Source organism: Vombatus ursinus, unplaced genomic scaffold, assembly GCF_900497805.2.
Source record: "Vombatus ursinus unplaced genomic scaffold, bare-nosed wombat genome assembly UNPS02004827.1, whole genome shotgun sequence".
Taxonomy (NCBI): Eukaryota; Metazoa; Chordata; class Mammalia; order Diprotodontia; family Vombatidae; genus Vombatus; species Vombatus ursinus.
Genome location: NW_020944605.1, coordinates 2,022,568 through 2,049,821, shown reverse-complemented (window position 1 = coordinate 2,049,821; position 27,254 = coordinate 2,022,568). Strand labels below are relative to the sequence as shown.

Sequence of the window (27,254 nt, the reverse complement as noted above, 5' to 3'; positions counted from 1 at the left end):
TAATTTGTTTAGACATGGAGAAAAAATGTCTTCCTCTAATACTGAGTCTCCACTGCCCACCTCAGCTTCCTTAATGACATATTTAGCTAGAAGAATGAAAACAGTTTCTAGGTAAACAGACCATAAGTTCTAAGATCATAAGTTAACCTGTATTTCTACTGCACTCTACTGTTGCAAGGAGGTGGTACTGAATTATCCAATCTTTTGCCAGCAAATTTTTACTTTTGCTAGTTCTGATTAAACTCAGACTGTTTAGATTCGGGCATGCTGATGAACTGTATCTTTCCTCCAAGGACCAATTAAATTCAAAAAAATTTTCTGTATGCCAGAAGAGTTGAGTATGACACTGAGGCTGCAATCCAGGTTTACTGGGATTGTGGTGGCATCTTTGAAAGAAATAAGATATTTGGAAGGAGGGGAGGTATTGGAAGAAAATATTGAGTTCTGTTTGAGATGCCTACAGGACATCCAATTCAAGTGTTTCTAAAAGGTAATTGGTTATGTGTGAGAAAATAAGCATAGCTATGGCAATCATCAATTTAAAGGTGATAATTGAACACATAGGAGGTGGTTTACAAAGTGAACTAGTATAGAGAAAGAGATGTCCACACACCAGCTATTTGGGGACAACCAACTGTAGATCTAACCTGGGTGAAGATCCAGCCAAGGATACTGAGGAAGAGTGATAAGACAGGTAGGAAAAGAACCATGAGGGCAGTATGAAAATAGGAGAGTATTCAAGAGGAAAGTTATTAAAACTGTCAAAGGCTACCTGGGAGTTTAAGAAGGATGAGGACTGAGAATAGAGTATTAGAGTTGGCACTGTTAGTTTTGGAGTGAGTAGTTTCGGTTGAATAATGAAATTGAAAGCCATATTGCAGCAAGAGGAAAAGATGTGGAGTAAGGTATTGTAGATGACTTTTTTTTTTTACAGTTTAGCAATGAAGAGGAAACAAAAAAGGCCATAATTAATAAGGATGGTCAGATCAAGTGAGTTTTGTTTTTTAAGGATGGAAGGAATATTGTTGTATTTGTCAACAGCAAAAAATGTCAATTTGATAAGGAAAGATTGAAAGTTAGAGAGAAAATGGGCATGATAATGTGGGGAATCTGCAGAAGAAGATAGGAGACAATAGTATGTAAAGTACATGCAGAGGGGTTGGACTTGAGAAAGATAAGGGAGATATAGTTTCCAGGAATGCAGTGTTATAGTCTCTCCATACTCTGCCCTAGGCAGATGGCGGGAATTTTGTGTTTGTTTCTGGGTACCACAATGAAGCAAGAACATTGCCATTCTAGAGGTTAATCAAGATGGTGAAGAACCTAAAACCCATGCCAAGTGAAAATCATTTGAAAAAAATTACAAGATATATAATCTGTTCAAGATTTGGTAGGGATTAAAGGAGCATAGGGGTGATAAGGAGTATGATAGCTATCTTCAGTATTTGAAAAATTATTCTATGCAATAGAAATTTGTTTAGTCCCAGAGGACAAAAACAATAAGAATGAGTGGAAGCTGAAAGCAAGCAAATTTAGGTTTGATGTCAGGAGAAACTCCCTAACAAAGAAATATGACCTAATCGGAACAGACTGCCTAAGGAGATACCAGGTTACACCTCCTTGATGCAAAGGTTGGATAACTACTTGTTAGAGATGCTATAGGGAGGGGTTACTTTTGAGTATGATTTGGGCTTCTGAGATCCCTTCCAACACTAAAATTCTGTGATTCAATGACTGATTCTGTGACTATAATGACATTGCTGTGCATCAGGTAGTTTGTACTTATATACAATGATGCAACATTTAAACCTAAGAAATGTAAGCTAAACTAAATGAAATAAAGTTGTTAGGACTGGGAATTGTTTTAAAAATGAGTAAGTAAATGGATTTCAGTTCTCTTTCGTTTTATTTCTTGTATGACTCTGAATTTTCCAACTAGGCATTGTTTAAACTGGATAATACTCTATACTTTTCTAGTAAACTTTTGACTTAGTAAATTACTGAGGGAACAGGGAGGATAAGTGACTTGTTCAGGATCTCAATCAGGCAGTGTCTTTCTAGATCTGAACCCAGATCTTCCTTACACCAAGCCTAACATGCTAAATCTACTGGGCCACAGTATTTCATGTGCTAAAAACAAACAAAATTTGGTTTGTGAGGAAAGGCAGGAAATATATGTGATCTACAGAAAATGGACAATATTATGAAAAAAGGCAATTTCAGCATTTCCACTTGGAAAGTTTGAGGCTCTCTTTAATACTGGTAGTTTTTTTTTCTAATGAAAAAAATTCATGTGATACAAATGGAGATTGAGTTTACTCAGATCTTTCTCTTCATTGATTCCAATATACGCCCAAGATGTTCACATGCTCAGTTGCACTCAGAAATTATAAAGCAATGAGAATTTTTTTCACTGCTATTCTTGAAAATATAACACTATCCCTCTATCTTTATTTCCATATTCTGTTAAAAGTAAACATTCAAGATATGTGGGTTTTGTCCTTAAAATCTCCACTGAAAATTAGCATGCATTGAGATATTAAACTTTCTAGTTGCATGAGTTCCCTTGTTCTAAGTTTTCAAAGAGTGGGATTAGGGAGGGAGAAAGAAAAAGAAGAGAAAAAGAGGGGGAAGGAATAAAGAAATATTTTTAAAGATAATCATACTTAGGTAGATTTGAATTTCTGATTATCAATAATGATTAACTGAATTATTTAAAGAAAGTTACCCCAGTTTATTCATTGTTTGAAATCATCTTTCTTTAAAGATCTCATTGTAAAGGTTTCATTATGTGCATAACTTCACACAAAGCCATTTGGATACAGAATTTATAGTTAGCAGAAATAATGTCCTTGGTTTAAGGTTTTGTCTTCTGTGCTATTTCCCAGCTTCTTCTTTAGTGAATGTCAAGTATGTATAAACAGAAATAGGTTATGAAGACTTAAGTTTTTAATTTGTATTGTGCAGTAGATATGGCTGCCTGCTAGAATTCATTGTATTGCTGCAATTTGTATTTTAGCATTGTGGAAGATTATTTGAATAATAATTTTCAAAGTAGGCATGCAGTAAAGGCTGTTATTAACCCCCTAAATAAAGGCCTATGTTGAGCTACAAGTTTCTAAGAGCTTTAATTCCAGCAGGTGCATAGGGTACCCCTTATACTATGATTGTGAGTTAAGATGGAGATATAAGGATTAGATGATAGTGCAGTTAGGTGTATCTGGAACTGGAAGGAAGATAAGACACAAAAAAACCTGTTCATGAGATTGTTAACTTGGAAAAATGTCTGTGAGAGACAGGACTAATGATTGGTCTGTGCTACCTCTGCTAGATATATAATTCCAAGGAAGTGGCCATTGGTATCTGACAGGTGGTTAGTGTTCTGATGGTGTCAAGTCGCTGCTTCCAGAGTCACAGATCTTTTGAAACAAAAACAAAAATAAAACAAAAGGGGCAGCTAGGTGGTGCAGTAGATAGAGCTCTGGCCTTGGAGTCAGGAGGACCTGAGTTCAAATCCAGCCTCAGACACATGACACTTACTAGCTGTGTGACCCTGGGCAAGTCACTTAACCCAGGTTGCCTCACCAAAAACAAAACAAAACAAAACAAAAAACCATAAAAAAACCACATAGCCAGCCAGCTAAGTAGAACCCACAGTCATTTAATCCTTCCTCTAAAATTATAATCTTTTATCTCATATAATTATCTTATTTTGGGCTAGAAACTCCAAAGATTCTTTGGTCTCTCATTCAAACAAGAAGGAAAGAGAAAAGTAAGAACCAAAAACAACAACAAAAACAATGACAGCAATGAAGTAAATTCTAGGTGGAGTCTAATAAGGCATTACCTTCCCTCCACCTTAATTCTCTTTCTAAATTCTAACTTACACTGTGTGTATGTGGCCAGCCCTGGAACTCCAGACTTTGAGGCACTCTAAACAGTTGATACTTCGGGTGACAAAGTCAAGGATCTAGAAAGATTTTGGCAGCCTAGAATGAAGAGTTAATTCTGATCAGATGAAACTTAAAAGGTAGAAATGTAAAGTCCTACACTTCAGTTTAAAAAATCAACTTCATAAACTGCCTGCTGTGACTAGACAACAATTTATGTGAAAAAGATGAGTTCTACTATTTGACGGTAACCAGAAAATAATGCATTCATAGAAGCATGTTGCCCAGGACAAGAAAGTCATAATCTCCCTAGTCAGATCATGTTTGAAGTACTGCATTCTATTATGGATGGATGGAGTATTAAAAAAAAAAAAGACTAATTAAAAAAAAAAAAAACTGGAACACAACCAAGTGAGAGTAACAGCCTCAAGGTAATATCATATGAGAATCAGGTAAAGGAACTAGAGATGTTTACCTTGGAGGAGAAATATTTCATAGAGTACATAACTGCCTTCCAGTATTTGAAAAGCTGAGATATGGAAGAGATCTACTCATTCTGGACCAGCGGTCAGAAGCTACGAACAAAGCAGATTGAGATTCGGTGCAAGGGAAAATAGTCTAACAATTAGTGGTGCCAATGAGTGTAATTGACGAAAGAAGTTCTGAATTCTCTTTCATTGGAGGGTTTCATAATAGGGCACTTCTTTGAAATGCTATAGAGGTGATTACTGTTCATGTACAGGTTATGTCAGATGGTTGCTGAGGTTTCTTCCCATGCCATTATCCTCTGTGGAACTGCCTCTCCTCCTTTCTACCTATGGCTCCAAAGGTCTTTGTTTCTGACTTCTTTCCCCCTTTTTTAATGCCATTTATGTTCAGTTTTGTTTCATTTCAACTGTGTAAATGGATTTGAAGACTCAGTGTTATAGAGAATACATAGCTATATTTGTTTTGGATCCTCCAATCCCTAGGAATGCCCCTGAGTCCTACACATTACTTGGAAAGTCCTACCTAGAATAATAATGTTTGAAGATTTCACATATTATTTTAATATAGATCTTATCTATCAAGATTAAATGTTCCTGACAGTTCTATAATGACAAGAAAGATAATATTATCTGGTGGAAAAATAAAGAGAGACTTATTTTTATGTCGTTTTCATAAAAACTTTGGCAATATTGCAGAATTGTCAGGATACAAAAACTTCAAAATGGTAATAAATTTGTAGAACCAAACACTGCAGTCATCCCATTGTGCTGGGAAAAGTAGAAACTGAGGATAGGCACCCAGTTTGAAAATGCAAGTCTGAAATGTCAAGTTGAAGTTTCAAAATATAAAGACAAAGGTAAGTACAAATTTCACATTTTTAATATTCTGCCATCTCCTATTTTTCTTCCTCTTGCTTCTAGCCCAGCCCTTCTCTGAACCATTGTGTGTATTCAGTACTGCCAAATATGCCCACAATCTTCCACTGTTACCCCGACTGTCCTGGCTTGCCTTTTTTGTCAGATCTCCATGCTCCAAACTCTTCCCTTATGCCCTCTTCACTAGAAAAGGGCATCTGTTCTTTGCCCAATTCCATCTATGGTCTATGATAGTCTAGGTAACTTAAGAAATCTTGTAGCCTTACACTCTTCAGTAATGTAGGATATACTCTGTGGGTATGTTGAATTGATCTATATTTCAACAGAGTTCTTTGGATGTGTTTTATTAAAGCTGTTAAATTGTAGCTTTTTAATTATGTGTATCTCTAAATCATGTCTATGTAATGCAAATGGCCTTCTTCCTTGCATTTTAAATATTTCATTCTATTTATTGCTTAATGTACTGGAACAGTCTCAAAAGACACTAATTGTACAACACCCAATTTATTTTATTGTGCAGCATTTGGAAGTTCCTGATGACAAGTCTTTGGGTACTTCATTGATGGAGACTGAAGTAAACCTGGACAGCTATCAAACAGCTTTAGAAGAAGTACTGACATGGCTTCTCTCTGCTGAAGATGCTTTGCAAGCACAAGGTGAAATTTCAAAAGATGTCGAAGAAGTGAAAGAACAGTTTCATACCCATGAGGTAAAAAGCATTTTTAAAAGTCATTATGAAAACAATGTACCCATCACACTTTTGAACTTCATCAATAGGTACACTTACGGCCCAAGACTTCTGGATTTGAAGTTGTAGTTTCTGGGTCAAATCCTAATTCTGCCTCTTAGAACTTGTGCAGATTTTAACAGCAAATCACTTCCTTTCTCTGGGGCAAGCTTTTATCATCTGAAAAATGAGGAGGTCAGAATAAAGAACTAGTAAGGTTCTTTCTATATCCAAATGCATGATGTTATAACTGTTAGTGCATTAATAGTCATTATAAGAATATTACCTGACCTTGCCTCTTAATACATTTTGATTTTGATATTTTAAAATATATTTATTTTTAATGACAAATACATACTTAGAATCTCCATTCGCCCAATATTAAATTTAGCCTCAGGTTTAACTCAAAACTGAATTAAGACTCATTATCAATCATGCACTTTTTAAAAGAAAAATTGGACAAAAATTTAAGAGTGCCATTAAAACAATGCGGGGAAAGAAAAAACTCTCTAATGTCCTAAAGGTGTTAGTCAACATTTTCAGTCTCTTTTCATGGCAGGGTTATATGATGGAATTAACAGCTCACCAGGGACGAGTTGGCAATATTCTGCAATTGGGAAGCCAACTGATCAGAGTTGGGAAGCTCTCAGAAGATGAAGAGAATGAAGTCCAAGAACAAATGAATCTCCTCAATTCTCGATGGGAATGCCTCAGGGTAGCCAGCATGGAAAAACAAAGCAAGTAAGTGACAAAAAGAACAAAACTGGGGGGTTCAGTTTGGGGTGATATGGGTCCTGATACAGAGACAGAATGTCTATAGGGTATTGTGACATTTGGAATCTGACGTACATCACCAACCTCAGAATGTTCATGTTAACTGCAATAGAAAGGTTAAACAAATGAATAATTATCTACCATTTCCTATCTTAGGAGGCAACATCATATTAAACATAGGTCAAATTTTTATCCAGATTATTTCCTGAAAAGTAAATTAATGCATAGAAAAATGCAATGAACTTTATGAAGGGAAATATATACATGCATTATTTCAATTCAGTTGACAAAGAAATTGAAATATTCTTTTCTTAAGAAATTCTTGGAAAGCTGGAGAATTTTTGATTGTAGATGTAAGGGCAAAATTCTTTAGAAATCCTTTTGGATTCCTAAAATATATCAAATTAATAAGAAATAGCTTTTGAGACTTATTCCTGAAATATGCCTTTTTTATGCAAAGGTAATGAAAAGACATAGTAATTTGGGGGATTTTTCTTTGATTTATACCATTTTGTGTTGACGTGTAATCTACCTAAGCAATTATATTTCAGTTTAACTGAAAAGAGATGAAATGTCAAATATGGTATTGAATATATTAAGTACATAATTTCTGTAGAATGCTTCAATAAGTTAAGAATTTTTGATTAAGCACTGTAGGTATTCTCCTCTGGGTATATGGACTACAATAACCCTTTGCTCTATGTCATCAACATCATAGCTAACAGATATATAGTGTCTATTATGTGCCAAGCACTGAGCTGAATGTTTTCTCATTTGATCTTCATAACAACCCTGTAATATGGGTACTACTATTATCCCCATTTTACAGTTGATGAAATAGGTTAAAATGACTTGTCTATATTCACACAGCTAGCAAATGTCTTAGGCTGGATTTGAATTCAGCTCTTCCTGACTCCAGGTCCACTGTGTCACTTCACTGCCTCTAGGTGATACCTTAACCGCTTTGAAGGAAGCTTGGAATTCTCTGAGGCATAACTCTTTTTCTTTTTTCACTTTTTATATTTGCTGAAATTCATTGAGATTTGGGCCCCTTTTGATGACACTGCTTCCCTTACCACCCTTGATCTACACACTCTCTAAAGCCCCTGAAAGGTCCTGGTGGGGTAAGCAGAATACTCCTTCTATCTCCCTTGATATTTCCAGGGTCTTCCTCTATCACCATCACTCAGCCACATCCAGTCCAAATACTGATGTCATTTTCTGTCAGTCCCTAAGACATTCTATTTCCTTCCTCAATTGGTTTATTGTTTCATTTGCAATCTCTCCACCCCATCCGCAAATCCAGCTCTCATATGAGAAGATGTGAGTACACATACTGATGCTCCCTCAAATACCCTAACTTTGCAATTTTTCAATCTACTCTATTTCTATTACTAACTCTTTCATGCTACCTCAGCTACATACCCTACAGACCAGAAATAGTTATTCCCCTGATCTTGCCATTACCCTTCAGTGTTCCACTTTCATGTTCATGAACTTTGAAATTCCTTTTCCAATCATACCCTTTAACTTTCTACCTTCCCCTATGCCTTTTCTTGGTCCTTATCATTACCTCCATTCCCTGTACTCCTTTTTCTCTCCCAGGTCATCATTCTTTCTCTCTCACTCACTTCTCTTCCCTTCCCTGTCTCAACCCCTGGTGAAACAATTCAGTTCTACACTACTTTGTACTCTCAAAACTCTTGCCCTGTCACCAATTGTGCCCTGCCAATACACAATCTTGTATTACTCTCACTCCTACCACCCACCTCCTTCCTCCAATTTCTGTGCTGCTGAATCATGGAGCTAGAAGAATTCATGAAACTGCTGACTGAATCCACTACAAATTTATATTATCTCATCTTAATTGGACTCTCATGGCAACAAGGAAATTAATCATTCTAGTCTTCCCTAATCAATTAGCTATACCACTCTTTAGAGGCTGTTCCAAATCTTCTTCTCTCTCCTCAGTCCCTTCACTTTAGCTTAATAATAAGATTCTGCTAATTTTCCTTCCAAAGTCCATTTTTTTCTTTGAATCTGCCCTTACCAATTGATCAAGAATTGCTCCCAAATTTTTAACTTACCCATGTCAGAGTTTTTTGAGATTGATACATTCCTTTTGTTAAATTAAACATCATTGTAGTGAAAAAAAAAGTCAATGTCAGTCAATTGCCTGGCATAAGTTTGACTAAGACATTTTATAACAAAATAGAAAAATAACAACCTGGTGAGAAGCAGCTTGCAGTAGATTATCTTTTCTGTATGGTTGGCTGCAATACAAAATAAAAGTGCCATTTAGCAAAAACAACTTCAGCAATAGTAGAATATTGGAGCAAATGAAGTGCTGGATCTAGGATTTAGGGGTACCTGGGCTCATGCCCTTCTCTCTGCTCCATATTAAGTGGGTATCTATAGATAACTCCTCACTCAACATCTCAGAGACTCCCTTTCCTCATTTGTAAATATGGGGATTCTAATAATTGCAGTACATCACTAGGCTATGAGGCTCTTATGAAGTATAAGTCTTTGCAAACCTTAAAATGGAAGGAAAATAAACAGAACCTTATCTGTAAGCTAAAGTGAAGGGTGCCATGAAAGGACTGAGGAACAACATCTATAGAGTGGTATAGCTAAGATAGATAAATATAGATATAGATAGATAGATATGTGCATACATAGATATATAAAATATATCTGTGTATATACATACACATATACATATGCATACACATATATAATATATACACATATGTATATTGTGTATATATGTATTGTGTATGCATATGTATATCTGCATGTGGATAAATAGGTAGGTAGGTAGATAGATAGATAGATATAGATGTATGTCAGTGTCTATATACACTCAGTTTGGGGGGAAGGGGCAATTGTGAGTTAAGTGGAGCAGAAAGCAAGAGAAACCAGTGTCAGATTAAAACATCATAACCCAGTCAGAAGCACAGTACATACAATTAAGGGTCACAGGACTATATACAATATGGATTTAAAGAGCCCTTTATAGGTGTGTAGGTTCCAACACCTGAACCTTTTGAAGACTTCATTTCTCTTTCAGTCCATCAACAAGGATTAGGTTCCAGGAACTGTGCTTTGCATATATCAAGGTTTCTACGAACATATAGTTAGTTGCTAAAATGTAATACAGGAAATTAAAGGTAATGTCAAAGAAGAAGAAAGAAGGAGGAGGAGGTGGAGAAAAAGAAGGTGAAGACAAAGAAGATGAAGAAGAAGGAGGAGGAAGAGGAAGAAGAACAAAGCTGAATATGTATGAATGTGTATATGCTAGCTTTCTTGTTCTCCCTTTCTTCCTCTTCTTTATCCTTCTGTTCCTCTTCTTTTTCCTCTTTTCTTCTTCCTCTTCTTGAACATTACTTTTAATCTCCCTTATTATTTTAGCAACTGGTGATATATTCATAGAGACCTTGATCCATCCAAAGCACAGTTCCTGGCACCTAGTAAATGCTTAATAAATCCTTGTTGACTGACTAATTGACTGACTGACAGTGAAGTGAGGTAATGAAAAGTTTCGGGTATTAGAGGCCACATAACTTACACAGAGCCCTTAAATTGCCTATTCCGTGGGGCTTTAATTTATTTAAAGCATCAAAGACAACGAATATTGACAAGTTCCTGTGACCCTTAATTGGATCACAACTTAATTTGCAACTAGGCTTTGATGTTGAAGTCTGATACTGGCTTCTCCTGCCCTGATCCTCTGATCCTTCCACATCCAATTGCCCCCTCCTCAGCATAAGTCAAGTTATTGTGAAATTGGACCAAGAAAGAACTGAGCATTATCTACTTATGTTATCTAGATTTCCCCTCATGGACTTACATGAGCCTGACCTTGTCCCTTATGGGGTGGTTCTGTACTTGTCCTACCCATGTCCTTTAATAAATTGGTTCTCATCTAAACCCTTTCTTTGGCAATCTTTGCCATCCACATTCCCCAGAACCCAGCTGGTCACATCCATCTGGCCCTGTCTCTTGACTGCCACTGAGTAGACACTTGTGCTACTGTCTCATCTGTTCCATAAGCCAACTCTTCATGTGCTGGAGGACAGTTTCTTAGGATTGACATCTGGTCTTTTATTTTTGGCAATATTTTTTAAAAATTAAGCCAAACATCACAAGAGAATGTTTATATTATTATGAGGAAAAGATTCCAGATTTTGCTTTATAGCTCAAATAAAATTAGATCTTGATATCTTTTTTTTTCCATTTTAAGTTGTTAGTAATTTAACATTCATGAAACACTTAACGATATGAAGGTGCATAGAGAGAAGATATAGAGAGCAAGACTTAAAAGATTTAGGAAGGAAACCTAGCAACAGTTAATAGTTGAGTGCTGTGAAGACATGAATGAGGATGAGAACTTGGATGACTGGATTTGACAATTACCTCACTGATGACAATAAAAGCAATTTTTCTTATTATTGTGATTTCATGTTGCTGGAACTTGAAGAGTGATTGTGTTTTTGTTGTATTGTTTTTAATAGTGTCAGCAGGTTAAGAACTTTGGTGGTGAAAGAAAGATGTGTTTGTATTTGGCGGTCACAAAGAACACTTCTCAGAGACAGATTTTGTACTCTCCTTATCAAAAATAGAGAAATCAGGAGAAATAGGTACTTTGGTGGAGGAAATGATAAATTAAATGTTGCTTTTTTTGACTTTGAAGGATATATATACATATACACATACATACATACATATACATATATCCATATATATATGAAGAGAGAGAGGTGAGGGGAAAAAATGAGAGAATAGATATAGAGGAATTCTTTTGAGGGATCTCAAATATTTAACCTAGAGAAGAAAAACCATAGGGAAACATGCTTGCTATCTTCAAATCTTTGAAGTGCTGTCATGTAGAATAAGTATTAAACTTATTTTGTATAGTTTCAAAGATCAAAATCATTTCTAATGGGTGAAAAAATAGAGAGATCCAGATTTTAACTCAGTTCTAAGAAAAAATTACCTAATAATTAGAACTGTCCAAAAGTATATTTTGGTTTTGTACAGGAACATCAGTCTATTGGAGCCTTAACTAATTTGTGGTAAAACATACTGTCAATGTAAGACTTCAATGCATTGAAGTTTCTTAAATTTGAAGAGGAAATAACTTTTCAGCTGATGTGGCTGGGGTGGAGGGAGGGGAAATGAAAAAGGTGAAGGTTGAAAGAGAAAAGTAATCCAGAGTATAGTTTTAAAAATATTTTTATACAAAATGTTTTTCATCAATGAATAGTTATATATTTTCTGATTTCACTTAGCCTTTATTACATTGATGCTGAAACATTATTGGCAGTGCAGAACATTAGTGGAAGTTCTCTGATATTTTGTGAGAAATCTTTGTACACATATGAAAAAAAAACAGCAGTAAAATCTTATTTAAGGCAGCTGGATGGAACAGTAGATAGTGCACTGGGCCTGGAATCAGGAGATCCGAGTTCATATGTGACCTCGGGCAGTCACTGGCTATGGAAATCTGACCAAATCACTGAGCTTCTGTTTGCCTCCATTTCTCTTGGCCAAAATGGAGGAAATACCAGCATGGTAGTAGGTTGTGCTTTTGTCTCCTTTATTTTTTTTTTCTTTGTAAAAGTTTTGAGCCATCAAGCAAATCTTGTAAACTTTATCCTTTCAACATAATGTTTTGCCTCGCATCAGGATTCTTCCACTAGATCAATATATTCAAATATTTACTCCCCTACTATCTTTTCCTCTTTTTGCTCCCAATTACTAAGGCATTGATCACAGCTCATTTATTTTCGCATCCTCCACATTGACTTGTATAGAGTAGACATTCAGTGAGTATTGACTAAAATAAAAACAAAAACAAATTAATTAGTAGTGGCATAGGCATAGTGGTTATATAATTTATAGAGACTCCAGGTATAAATAATTGAGACAGTCCAGCAATAAGAAACAAAAAAAACTTTTTTTTTTTAAATAAAAAACGTTTGTTCTAAAGAGTGACTATTTAAAAACAGTTGAACAGAAATGAATACTAATCACAATTTTTAAAACTGACTTCAAATGAACAGGGGAAAATCTGTTAAATATTGAAATACATAAGGTTTATTTTAATTTCCTCCCAGGACATCTTAGACTTTCTTCCAGCCTTACTCTGTCAGTGAGCTTTTCTCTCCCTTTACTCATTGCTATTCAGTATGACAGCTAGTCTTGATAACACCCTTCTTTACTTCTGATAACTGTACCTTTGGTTTCTACCACCCATAGATATTCACTACCTTAGTAAGTACCATTGTGCTGCTGTCTATTCTGTTTCCCTCAATATGAAAGGAAGAGGCAATACAGTTTGATAGAAAGAAAAATGGACTGGGAGACAAGAAATCTGAACTCTGGGCCTGCTTTGCCTCTGATGCTAGCTATGGGCCTTCATTAGATACCTATTCTAATGACTCCCCATGGTGTAGAGGTGACCTTGGACTTTTGAGGGTTGTGCCAGTGAAATACAATGTATGGAAAGTTTTATCAAACTGGAAAAGTTTCCAGTAAAAGTCTAAAAAAAGATTTTGTGTCTTTTATCTTAAGACCAGCTGAGCAACTTTATAGTGGGGTTCATCACCAGAAGCCTATCCATCAGGTGATGGAATTTTTGGCCATAATAACTTGGAAAACTCTGCTGTCCTCTACAAAGTTAGATATAGCTCTAAATTGTTCCAAATGTCTTTTCTAGCCTTTTAATCTTCTGATACATCTTCAGAGCCAAATCAATTTTTTTACTTTTATGTTGTTACAAATCTTTTCAGATAGAACACAGTGAAATTCAAACAAATCAATTTAGTTGTAATAGAATTTTTACCTACCTGAATGACTGTCCTGATTGGGATAAGGGGAAAAAAAATCTAGTTACATGTTTCTTATTACTGCTTTTCCTTCTTTCCTAGCCCTATCATATTTTTCTTAGGAAATCTCTCATAGTAGTCATGATACTTTAGACTTTGTCAGTAGGAAAAAGGGCAGAACTATTAAAAATGGTTCCAAGCATCCTAATCTTGTGGCCTCTACTGGATTCATTCTCTAATACCTCAAATCCATATGGAAGTAGCCTAAATAGTTGAAGGATATGCAAGTGTAGCACAGTCTCTGAAATAGTCACTGATTAGAAGTCAAGCAAAGGACTTTGATTCTATCAATGAAGAACCAGCAGAGATGGTATTAGAGATTCTTATCATCAGAACCTAGACCAATGGGTGATGGATTTTTTAAACTACATCCAAAACTTGAGGAACATTTGTTAAAATGTAGAGAGTCTGTTATCAGCATTAGTTAAAGGAGACTTCAGTTTCTGGTACAATTATAAAATGCATTATTCAGAGAAAGTTTTGTGAGCACTTAGAAAAGGAAACAGTGATTATTTTGAGCTAGCATGGTTTCATTAAAAACTAGTCATGGCAGATTAACCTTCTTTCCTTCTTCATGTGGTCACTAGACTGAGGTATCAGGGGAATGTCATAATTATAATATATATGAATTTGAGCAAGGTACTTGGGGCAGGGGAAGCAATGAAAAAATAAGTTCACAAATAATTTTTTGCTATTGCGTACAGCTAGGTATAGGCAAATAGATGGCACAGTTGCTAGGGTGCCAGGACTGAAATAGGAAATCTTAACTTCCTGAATTCAGTTCTGGCCTCAGAGACTTCCTAGCTGTGTGACCCTGGGCAAGACACTTAACTTGGTTGCCCTCAGTTTCTTCATCTGTAAAATGAGCTGGAGAAGGAAATGGAAAACCACTCTAGTGTCTTTGCTAAGAGTCAGGCATGATTGAAAAAGACTGGATTGCATACACCTTTTGCTTTTTCATACTTAAATGTTTTCCTTCATTCCTACTTCTGGCAACATTCTCATTCTCATCTGCTGCAATTAACCCACTCCATTCTGTTTCTTCCTCTACATTATTATTTCTACCTCCAATGTGGTAATTTTATAGATGTGGATAAATAACCCAATAAAAACTTATGTTCTTAAAAAAATTAAAATGATAACCCTATTCACAGACTAGGCTCGTAGCACCACACAAATATCTGACAATTTCAAATCCTTAGGAGAGCATTGAAGATTTATTAGAAAACATTGAGAATCATTTATTACCTCACTAAGAAATATCATAACTGAAATAAAACAAAATTCTAAAATTGTGTTTCAATATCTGAATTTAATGCATTCTGAAGAGGAAACAGGGAGTTATGCTTGTATCATAATAGGAATACCCTTGGCAAAAAAAAAGTCCAGCTGTGAAAGGATGAGAAGATAACTGGCACCAGGACAACAGAAGATTTTCTTCTCTATGAATAAACTAATTAATTTGATTGAAAAATGCAACCTGCAGAGAGCAAAAGAGATTTACTGACATTTCTACAAGGATTCATAAAGATAAGCACAGCAAGTTCCATCAACTTCTCTGATAATTATAGTTAGGACATGAAGGGGAAAAATGAAACCCTTTCTCAGGGTGACACAAAAATAAAAGCAAGACGGTAAAGAGAACAAGTGTCATGAGTGGGTATCTATAGAGGTGTAGACATAGACAATATATTGATCAAATAAAAAGATAAAAATCTAGAAAAAGGGAAATGTGAATATTATTACAATGGGAAAAAATATTCAAATAGGACACAAATAGAAGTTTAAATCTCTGTGAAGGTCTCACATCTTTTCTACATATTCCACTAAAACAAATTCTCCAGAAACATGCTTTGATAACATCCTCCATAATTGAAGTTGTTTTTTCCTTACATACAATTGTTCATTCTTCTTCAGCAAAGGATGATCACACATTTTAATTACTTGCTAGTTGCTCCCAGAAACCCATCAAGACTGTTGATGCTATAAAATTTCACACTCAAATTGCTGCACTGCTTCTAAGACATCTTTGCTATAACAGAGAACTGGACACCTTGGTCCAAAAGGGTAATGATTTTTCGTGCTATTGAACGACCCCAGAAATCAACATGTTAAATATTATATTGGATAGAATTTCTATTTTGTTAACCATATGTTAACCAGAAATATGTAAAACATGTTCTATATAGTATAATATTTCAAAATGAAAAGGTAGCACAGATGTCAAAGGAATAGCTATTTTGCATGGATCAGTAGAAGGAGCCATGGATTTAACAAAAGAGCAGGAGCAGCTAGTTGGTGCAATGGATAGAGCTCTGGCCTTCGAATCAGGAGGACCTGAGTTCAAATCTGGCCTCAAACACATGACACTTACTAGCTGTGTGACCCTGGGCAAGTCACTTAACCCCAATTGCCTCACCAAAAAGTAAAAAAAACAAAAAACAAACAACTGAGTTTGAAACTGGCTTTGTGATCAGTTCACTGAAGTAAGTATGATAAAATAATGAATAAACATCAAAATGTAGGACTTATACACTATGTTAAATTAAAATGTTATTTTTTAAGTAGTTATATATTTATCAAGTTTAGAACAGACCTTACATGGGTTGGTTTTATGAGGCAGAAATTAAAGTGATGTGCTAATTAAATAAGTAATCTTTGGACCATCCATACTTTAATAAGTGTTCAACCAACAAAGATAAAAATTTAGAGGACACCTATTTTGCCAGGTGTTATTGTGATATATAAACACAGAAACATTAGACAGGCCCTTAGAGGCCGATAAGTCCAACCTTCTCATTCATAGATGAGGAAACCAATACAGAGAGGTTAAAGGTCCTGTAAAGAGTCACAGAGGTACTAAGTACCTGACGTAGGATTTGAACCCAGGTCTTCCTGACTCCAAGTCCAGAGCTCTATCCACTGCACCTGTAACTTCTCTCAGGAAGATGAATAAGTCATAGTCCCAGCCCTCAAGCAAATTAGTGCAAATGTTTGAGCTGGAATAGCTGGAATGGAGCTCTAGTTTGGCTGGAATGTGGGATATATTAATCCAAGAACAAAACTTTCTATGTTCCCCTTACTCATGAAGACTCACACCACTCACCTTTTGAGTCTACCTTGAGACTGAGATGTCCTACTTGGTATGAAGGGAAAATTTCCCAAACATGCTCTTTGTTGCTTGCCTTAGACCATGCTTCATACTCCACCAGTTAGACAGTGAAAGCCTCTTGCTAACTGCTTTGCAGCTGTCATCACAACCATAAGCACAATCCCAGTCTAAAGATCTTACTCTTACTCTGTAAAGAATAAATAAATATAGTCATCACAACTGGAAGAGGTAGGGTAATTTACTGCCCTATGGTTCTATCCACAATCCTGGTGACTTCTCAAGCCAAAACTCCTTTATGTGTTATATTCTCCCATTCATAGCATAAAGTTTTTGAGCTCAGGGATTCTCTTGCTTTGATATCTATTTCTTTGGTGCCTAACACAGTATTTGGCATGTAGTAGGTGCTTAATAAATACTCATTCATTCATTCATTCATTTAAATTATATATTGTGGTCATATTTTAAAAGGCTTTCTAATCCTAAGGAGTTTGGATTTTATTTAGGAATAAAATATTACTAAATAGGCAACCAATGATGAAGCTTTTTGAGCCCAGGAGTGATGCAATCTAAATTGTAGAACAGAAGTACTTAACCTTTTCTGGTGTTATGGACCATTTTGGCGGTCTGGAGAAACCTATCAATCACTTCTCAGAATGTCTTTAAATGCATAAAATAAAACATATAGGAATATAAAGAAAACTAGTTATATTGAAATAAAATATCAAGATGTTTTCTTAAAAAAACAAGTTCACAGGCCCTGGCTAAGAATCTTTGTGTGTAGACTAAAGTAAATTTTAATTTCTCTGTTTAGAATGGTTTGGGTGGGCAAGATACTAAAAATAGAGACCTCAAAATGACTGTTGTAAAAGTATAGATAAGAAGTAATGAAGGCCTAAATTAGGATGGTAGTAGCAAGAATAGAAAGGAAAGGGAAGGATAGAATGGATACAGAATTGATTGGACTTAAAAGGGAATAGGATAAATCAATAACTCATAGATTTAGAACCTGAAGGAAAGGAGGTGATTCCATTAACAGATCTAGTCAAGTCAGCAGAAAATCTGGAAGGTAAAGAATTGCTTATATTTTTAATTTGGAAACAGAACACTATGATCTGAAAAAAAATACAATTTCAGTATTCCAAAGATTGTAAGAACTTTGCAGATCATGTAACCAACCCTATTATTTTTCATTTGAGAAAGCTAAGGCTTAAAGTGGTTAAAAGACTTGTCTAACATCACAGTCAATGTTAAAACTGGAATGAATCTTCTGACCAGTTCCATTTGCTGGGGATATTATAGAAACCTATTTTATTTTCATGTGTATGAATATAGAAAATCATTTCCCTATTTACCACATAGATGATAGGTAGATAGATTGATTGATAGAGCATATATTAAACTTTTATCTACTTCTCTAATCCCAGTCTCTCTGCTGACCTTCACTCTCAAATCTCCAAATGTCTACTAAATACTTTAAACTAAATGTCTTGTAGACATCTTAAACTGATCATGTCCAAAGCTGACCTCATTATCTTTCCTTCCAAACCCTCTCCCCTAACCAAACTTCCCTATTATTGTGGAGAACATAACCATCCTTCTAATCACTCATGTTTGTAACCTAGGTGTCATCAACTCCTCACTCTCTCTCATTCCCCATTATCTTATCTTGCCATGATCTGTCGATTTTACTTTCATAACATCTCTTTCACGTGCTCACTTATTTCTTCTGATACTGCTACCACCTTGGTGCAGGCCCTTGTTTCACCTCACATTTGGACCTTTGCAGTAATCTGCTGGCTGGTCACCCAGCTGCAAGGCTCTCCTCACTTCAATCCATTCTTTACTTAGCTTTTAAAATGACTTTAGTAAAGTACAGCCTTGACCATATCACCCACCCACACACACACCCACACACAATAAACTCAAGTGGCTCACCTCCAGGGTCAAACATAAAATTCTCTGGAGCTCAAAGTCCTTCATAGCCTTCTCCCACCTCACTCTTTAGTCTTTTCAATCCTAAACCCTCTTCCTATGCAACCCCTACCAGGTACTCTGTAATCCGGTAACATTGGCATTCTTGCTGTTACTTGAATAACACATTCCATTTCCCAGTTATGGGCATCCTAACTGACTGTCTCCTATATCTAGAATGAATGCCCTCTCTCTCCTCATCTCTGCCTTCTGACTTGCTTGGCTTCCTTAAAGCTTCAGCTAAAATCTCACCTTCTAAAAGCCTACAACCTCTTAATTCTACTATTCTATTATCTCCAATTTTTACTCTATGTGACTTGTTTGTACATAGTTATTTGCATGTTGTGTCTCCCATTAATTTATGAGTTCCTTGAGAGCAGGAACTGCCTTTTACCTTTCTTTGTTTCACCAGCATTTAGAACAGTATCTGGCACATAGTAGGTGCTTAATAAATGTTTATTGATTGACTGACAGGTTTGGGGACACAAATACAAGCAAATGAGACAGTCCCTATCCTCAAGCAATTAGAATTATTTTCTAATGGGGAAAAACAATACCATAAAGGAGAGGTAGAAAAGAAAATGGGGAAACATCTCCAGAGGATCAAGGCTGCCAGTTAGTAGGAAAAGAACTGAGGAGAGTGAATGAATCTGGGAGTGAATAGTGCACAGGCTAGCCTCCTCATAAAATGAAGTACCACATAGACTTCACTACTTTTGTAACTTCTGTGATTACCCCAAAGCATTTTTATACTTCAAATATCTTTATTATGTGTATGGGTAATCTGTCCCACCACCAACAGAGATTGTAGTCCTTCTATGATTTAGTAGATAGTCTTTGTGGATTGCTGTGACTGAAAAATCCATTACTCTCAAGGTAAATGTGAGCTGTTTGTACTTGGTTGGGGTGTCCCCTGATACATAGTCTATCACAAAGCCTATGTGTGTTCAAAGTGTTTCCAGTTGTGTAGGTCTTTCTTGAGTGTGACCTCAAAAAACATTGATCTTGTGAGAAATGTTTTTCATAATCATATTCTGAAAATAATATCTTTTTTCAATATACTAAACAATTCTCATATTCGACTGAGAACTTCACCCTCTCCAAAGTTTGTGTGTTTCGATATGTGTGAAGTTTGTGTGTTTTTGTCTTAGGCATGAAGAGCAAAATAGATATATTTCCATATATCATCTGTAATGATATTTTAATTCATTTTTGTATTAGTGATATCTTTTTAGAGGCATTCTTTATTTGTATTTCAAATGCTGTGTTCTTCAGTAAAAAGGGTACCCAGGCTTAAATAAGTTGATTTCAAATTCACTGCTTTCTGGGATACAGAGGTTAGAAAATTCTCTTGTCTTATGTTTATGTTAGTTTCTGAATGTTATATATATGTGAACTTTGTCTAATATTTGTGAAATAAAATTAAAAAAATTAGAAAGCTGATCAACTTAACATAGTAAAAAAGAGAGAGAGAATTAAATGGATAAAATGATGGTGAGAGAGTATGTCTCAGTCTGTTTTAAAAATTACAGATTAAAGAGCTCTAGTAATTTCACACAAAAGCAGATATGATAGAAAATGACATTTTACAAAAAGCAATTCTGATATTTCTGATTGTACTTCCATAGTCTGTCTTCTTCCTCTTTGACCTATAATAAAATTTTAATACCATGGCATATTTATTAATATTACAAGTTGATATGGGTTGCCATGGAAATGGATATTATCTCAGAATGTCAGTTTTGCCCTTTTGTACCAGCATCAGTTAAATATTTTCTCAACCACAGTGTTCTGACAATGTGTTCTTGGTGTGTGGCAAGTTCTCTCACTGTACTTTGTCAGAAGGGTCAATGTGGTCCAGGACATCCACAGAAACTGTATTAGAACATCCACAGAAACTATCATGAGGCACTTAGGGTCGGGAAGACATGGGTTCAAGTCTTGCTGTAGATACTTTGCAGCTGTGTGTGACCATGGGCAAGTCATTTAATATCTCTGAATATCAGTTTCTTCATTTGGAAATTGGAATTACTGTTACCATCTACCTCACAATGATGGGCTATGGGCTCAAGCCAAGTCCTTTGCCCCTTGCCCCAAAAAGAATTTGGGTCCCATTTGTCTATGGGCCCCAGAAAACCCTTAAACTCTCTTTGACCTCACTCTGGTCTCAAACAGTTACCTAAGGCTATAGTCCACTCAATGACTTTTCTTTATGAACTTTTCCTATCTCCTTTTGAAAATTTAATGAAGCTTAGTCTTTGACCCCAGTATATTTCCCACCTTTAATCTTATCCAGATCCCATTCAAACCTCTTCCTTCTAGTTCCCTTCATTATCTATTCCCATTGTCTATTCAACCTCCCAGACATTCCCATCGGAATTCTCCCTGAACTCACCCTAGCTTCAGGATCTTTCTTCCAGCTCCTCCTCTGAACACTCAAAATTGTTTGAGTATAATCCACCCTGGCAACCATTTAAACACTGAGATTTTCTCATGTCTGCTCATCCTTACAGGCATCACTGATGTTTAGATCCCTTAAGAGTCTGGCCTATATGGTTTATCTCTAATTAAAAAAAACTGTCTCTGACTGAAAGAAGATTAGGGTCAAATTCTTTTGGGCAGGACTTGTGTGTCATTATCTTGGTGTCCCAGCACCCCTAAACTTCTAGACCTCATCAACAGGATTGGTGTAAAGATTAAATGAGATTAATGTTTGTAAAATATTTTGTTAAATACAAAGGGTTATATAAAATCAATGTATCATAATTATTACGATTAATTATGGAAAATGTTTTGTATATACATTGGCACACATGCTGCTAAGACAGAGTTGTGTTTCACGTTAGTGTTTTTAATTACATCATTACAAAATTACAATTTGATTACAACATGGTAACATTGTAAGCTCCTAGAGGGCAGGGACTATTTTTTGCCTCTTTTTGTATCCCCAGTACTTAGCGCAATGCCAAGCATATAATAGGTGCTTAATAAATGTTGATCCATTGATTGATTGATTGAACCATTGCTTCTGTTCTTTCCATATAAATATCTTCAGGGGCTTTTAGAAGAAAACAGTGGCACTACTCTATTGTTACTACCATGGTAATTCTTGAGCTAATATATGCCAACACTGGTATCACTGACACAGTACATGTCTTTTCCCCTTCCACTGTAGCTATTAAACCAAGCATATATGTTGTCACCAAGTTCTGAGACTAGTTTAATCTTTTGCTAATAAAACCCATTCAGCAGTGCACCTGTGTACATATGTGTATATACATATGTTTCTTAGACCAATGTAAATTCAATACACACCATCTACCTGCCATTCCCCTAGGGTTTGGGGGTCCTCAAATAGAGCAATGTCCTCAATTCCCCAAGCTTCTTATATCCCCAAAGGTGCATATACCCAAGACCCACAGGTGTCTTACACCCTATGTGATAAAAATAAAAATTCTTAGCTTTGGGGCTAATCTATCTTTATAGGATCACAAGCTCATAGAGTTGTGTGTACAAGGGACCTTAAAGGTCATCTAGCCCACAGCCCTCATTTTACATTATAGATATGTAATATGTAATTAATCAATCAATAAACATTTATTAAGCACCTACTATATCCAGGGCACTATGCCAAGTGCTGGGAATGAGGAAATAGAGTCAGGTAAAGTAGCTCACCCAAGTCCACAGCCCCACAGATAGAAAACAAAACAAAACAAACAAACAAACAAACAAACAAAAAAAAAAAAAAACAGGCTTCAAACTCTCGTTCTCTCATGCCTTAGCCAGGGGATATCTATAATACCAAACCTTCCAGCCTTATTTCTCCCTATTCCTTTATTTACTTTACAATTCAGGCAACTGGACTATTCTGTGTTCTCTGATATCTCTAGTCTCTCTGTATTTGTTCACACCATCTTCTATCCTGGGAACATGCACCTTTTCATCATTTTCTCATCATTAAAATGGAGATAATAATAGGACCTATGACACAGGATGCTTGTAAGAATAAAATGAAATAATATATGTAAAAAAAACTTTGCAAACCTTAAAGCACTTTTGTTGTTTTAATTTAGTTGTTTTCAGTAAAGTCCTACTCTTTCTGACTATTTGTTTTTGTTTGTTTTTGGCAAAGATACTTGGGGTAGCTTGAGATTTCCTTCTTTAGCTCATTTTTACAGATGAGAAAACTGAGGCAAATGGGGTTAAGTGACTTGCCCAGAGACATTAAGTGCGTGAAGCCAGATTTGAATTCAGGAAGATGAGACTTCCTGACTCCAGACCTGGCACTCTGTCTGCTGCCCCACCTAGCTGACCCTTAAAGCCCTAGCTATTGTAATTAATGGAAGTCAATTGGAGAACATGGAATTAAAAAGGAGATATGTGGAAGGAAAACCTCTATGCTCTGCATTTTTATTCAGTGTTTGTCAGAGACAATTTATTAATATATAAGCATTACTACCTGGCAAGAAATCTAAACTGGCTAAGTTTTCCCGATAATTGGAATTCTCCCAGATCCAAGCAATAGTCTATTATATTTTATGGTAATTATGAAACAAAAGACAAAATTCTTTTTTTTAATTTTCCATAGTACAGATACATTTATTAAAGCCATTTCTATCTAACTAAAAGGAAAAAAAAACCTGCGAGTTCATAATGCAGTTATAAGTTTTATTTCTCTCTCAAATAAAATTTAGTAGAAGATTTAGGCAACCAATTTGAACACACTCAATAAACTGGCACCTGTATACAGTATCTACATTGTTTTTTACATATTCTGTTGAACAAGGTATGACATCTTTGTAAAAAACTGAAATGTAAATGAAGAGAAGCCACCAATGGAAAAGCAGATTTTTTTTTCCCCTGTGTATTGACTGCATTCTTAAATAGGAAACATATGCCTATGAACCAACGGGGGTGGAGGGGAATCACCACAAGGAAATAAGTTGTCTGCCTTCCACAGATTTAAAGTAAACCAGCTATTAAAAGAGCAGGAAGCATTAACTAGAATACTTAATTTTTTTTTTTAAAAAAGGTAAAATCAGAATAATTGGTCACTGTTATGAATGAAAAGGAAGATCCTGGCTTTGTCAAAAGACAAAATTCTACCCAAAGATTAAGGCCCAAATAGAAAGTCTAATTTAAGACTTCTGACTTACCAAACAGAATTACCAATATGTTAATACTGGAGGCATACACAAGGGCATCTGTTTTCCTAGAAAACTAAAGGTTTCCTTACAAGGTAAATAAATAAAGGATCACCTCTCTTGATTTAGTCCTTCACAAGCTAAGGGAACCTTCCTTTGGTTAACAAAGAGCTATTGCCTCTTTAATCATTCCCTCTGGCTGTCAATCTGATCAAAGGTAAACTAAGATACATCTTTCTTAATCAATCAAAGACCTTTCGTAAAAAAAATACTAAGTTCCTAGGTTTCAAGGAATAAAGATCTTTTTGAACTTGCCTTTTTTCTCTTCAAGAAAATACAGCTAAAATTAATTATTTGGATGAGACCAAGGACTTTAGATCAGGATACTGTCAATATTATTTCTTGATATTTGAAAACACAACCGAAGCCTTAGTGAATAGACTTGTACAGAGATAAACTGAACTACTTAGTAAACATATAGATATATATTTTCAATGAATAACTAAAAAATCAACAGGATAAGTTTAAAATTAAAGCTTTGTTATTCTTAGAAATCCCAATACTAAAAATTAAAGATTTCCCACATTTTTGCCACAAATCTTTATCCATTTATCAATTTTGAGTCCTGCTGTGAAATTGTATTATGTGCTACTGTGATCAAAAACTTTTTTTTTTCATTTTAAAAGAGTTCCTATCTCAGCATGACATGAAGATAGAAATAGGTTAGCATTCACTGTAAGGGTTTCCCACATTTACAATCTTTCTGATGCAATCTAATTTCCAATTTTTCAAAAAAAAAAAGACTCAATGGAGCACAAGAGATAACCCAAAGAATGGACTTTAGGACTTCTGTGTAGAGTCAGGTTCCAACTCCAATAATTCTCTGTAAGAAAAGGGTATTGGAGGTAGATATAATAAATATAGAGGTAGATGGAGATACAAATATGTGTGTATATATATATGTATATATATATCTGTATCTATATAACATACTCTTTTTTTTCTGTGACTATCAAGAAATAAGAGTCATTGGATAAACCATTGAATCATTTCATTTCATTTTATGAAAATGGAAAATATGAGTTCCATTATATATAATTTTCACAAATTTGGTTTTGGAGTAGGTGATTGAATAATCTATAAATTTTAATATTATGAACATATGTAATCAAAATGTAAAAGTATTTGGTAGCATGTTATCTTGTAAATTTTTCTTTCTCTGGATTTTCACAGAAGAGTCAGTGTTGGTTTAACTGGACTTGAAACCAAGAAAACTTGCATTCACAACCCATATCAGACATATACTGGCTGTCTAACCCAGGGCAACTAGTAAAGATTATAAGTTGCAAAGTAGGTTCTAGTCTGCATTGGTAGAGAGAGCTTCCTTATCTGGGTACTCCCTATACCAATGAAATCACAGATTCAGTCAGTATTCCTATTTGGATATTTGCTTGTTGCTAATTATTAAATAATTGTTGAAATATGCAGACCTTTGAAAGTAGCAGTAGAACAAGATTTTGACATTAATGGTCTTTTTTCTTGCCTTGTAAATGACTAATTTATTGTTGCTATTCCTATTTGACATTTTAATCAGTGAACAAAAAACACTTTGTTTAATATCAATAGGGCAGATAGGCCCCTTCACCCCGGCTGCCAGAAGTGACCCGATTATATTATTTTGCCCAAAGCTTTCCCATGAAGACTAATTCTAGATATGCAAATGCCTGTATATGTAGTGTCTCTATGTATACTGTGTGTATATATATACACATACATATGCATATGTACATCTGAGTAACACTTTGAAAGTGTATAAATTTGTGTTTCTATGTATATGTGTACATGTGTGTTTTATAAATATATGTATCTATGTATAGATACATAGACATGCATTTAAGTTACACTTTCCATCTGTCCATTTATCTAGTTCCACCATTAGCAAAGGTAGTCACAGAAACAAGGACCCTCTACATTGCTCAGGAGCCTAACTCTCCTTTCCCCTTTACATAAAATCCCTTCTTTTTATCCCTCCATTGCATGATCAGTTGTTTTTTCCCCACAATGTAGCACCATGAATCTGTTCACATGGTTTGCATTTATGACAGAAAGGTATCCCCAATCAATGATGGTCATAGGACCAAACTTTAATGCAAAGGCTATTGTCACCTCAATCTTTGCTAATATTTAGTGACCATCTCATATGATCAGTCAGTTATTGAGTAATTATTTATTTCCTATTATGTGCTAGGCATTACACTGAGTGCTGCTGGTACGAAGAAAAGCAAAAGACAGTCTCTGCCCTTGAGAAGCTCACAATCTAAACAGGGAGACAATATGCAAAATATAGTATATTGCTTCAGGATATTTCTTGATCAGATTTCTACAGGCTGACTTCCCACACTTCCCATACTTGCTGATGCCTGTATGCAACATCATCTTGTACTTTCATGCCTCTGCACAGGCTATTACCCATATGTAATAATAATAGCTAGTAATCATGTAGCATCTACTACGTATAGGCTCTGTGCTAAGCACTTTACAAATATTATCTCACTCGATCCTCACAACAATAACCCTGAGAGTTAGGTACTATTATCTTTGTTTTATGGTTGAGGAAACACTGGCAAATAGAAGTGATATCTCTTGTCCAAGGTTAAACATGCTTATAAATGTCTGAGGTCGAATTTGAACTCAAGCCTTCCTGACTTCAGCACCAATTCTCTATCCACTAGCACCTACCTCTCAGGGTTGTTTTGAGGATGAAATAAGACGATATTTGTTTAAAAAAAAAGGTACTAAGCATAGTACTTGGAATATAGTAAGTACTACATAAATGTTTATTTCCTTAGATTTTCTTTATATACATTTTATATTAATATAAACATTTTATATTCCCAAGGTAGAATATGAGCCTTTTGAAAGCAGGGTCTTTTTTGCCTTTGTATTTCTAGGGCCTTGATCATAATATTTAGGCACTTAGTAAATGTTTTTGAATGAATAAATCATATGTAAGCCTGAGATTTTGTAGGTTAGGACATAGAGAAGGAGATCAATAAAAAGGACACTACAACTATGTGTTAATAGGTTGATTTGACAAATGAATCCATCATTTTAATTATTTTAATTAACTGGTCATTTTGATTTAAATGGTTAATTTAGACGTAGTATAAAGCAAGCTATATAACCTAAGGCATGTCATTCATTCTATCTGGGGCTTCAGTTTCCTTATCAGTGGAATGAGAAGTCTGAACTAAGATTCTGAACTAAAATTCTACGAACCTTACTGAAGAAATTCCTTATATTAAGAATAAGAGCTAAGATGTTTGGCTCAGTACTTATTGGTAATAATAGTGTGAGGATAACTGTTTATGTGGTAATT

At 35.3% G+C, this 27,254-nt stretch overlaps 1 protein-coding gene across 1 annotated transcript in view; it reads left to right on the top strand.

Moving 5' to 3' along the window:
* The window catches only part of DMD (dystrophin), a 2,133,690-nt gene that overhangs the window by 486,325 nt on the left and 1,620,111 nt on the right, over positions 1-27,254 (top strand). Inside the window, exons 9-10 of the mRNA XM_027841994.1 lie at positions 5,775-5,963; positions 6,541-6,722. Coding sequence (XP_027697795.1) covers positions 5,775-5,963; positions 6,541-6,722 — 371 coding nt within the window. The remainder of the gene's footprint in view (positions 1-5,774; positions 5,964-6,540; positions 6,723-27,254) is intronic.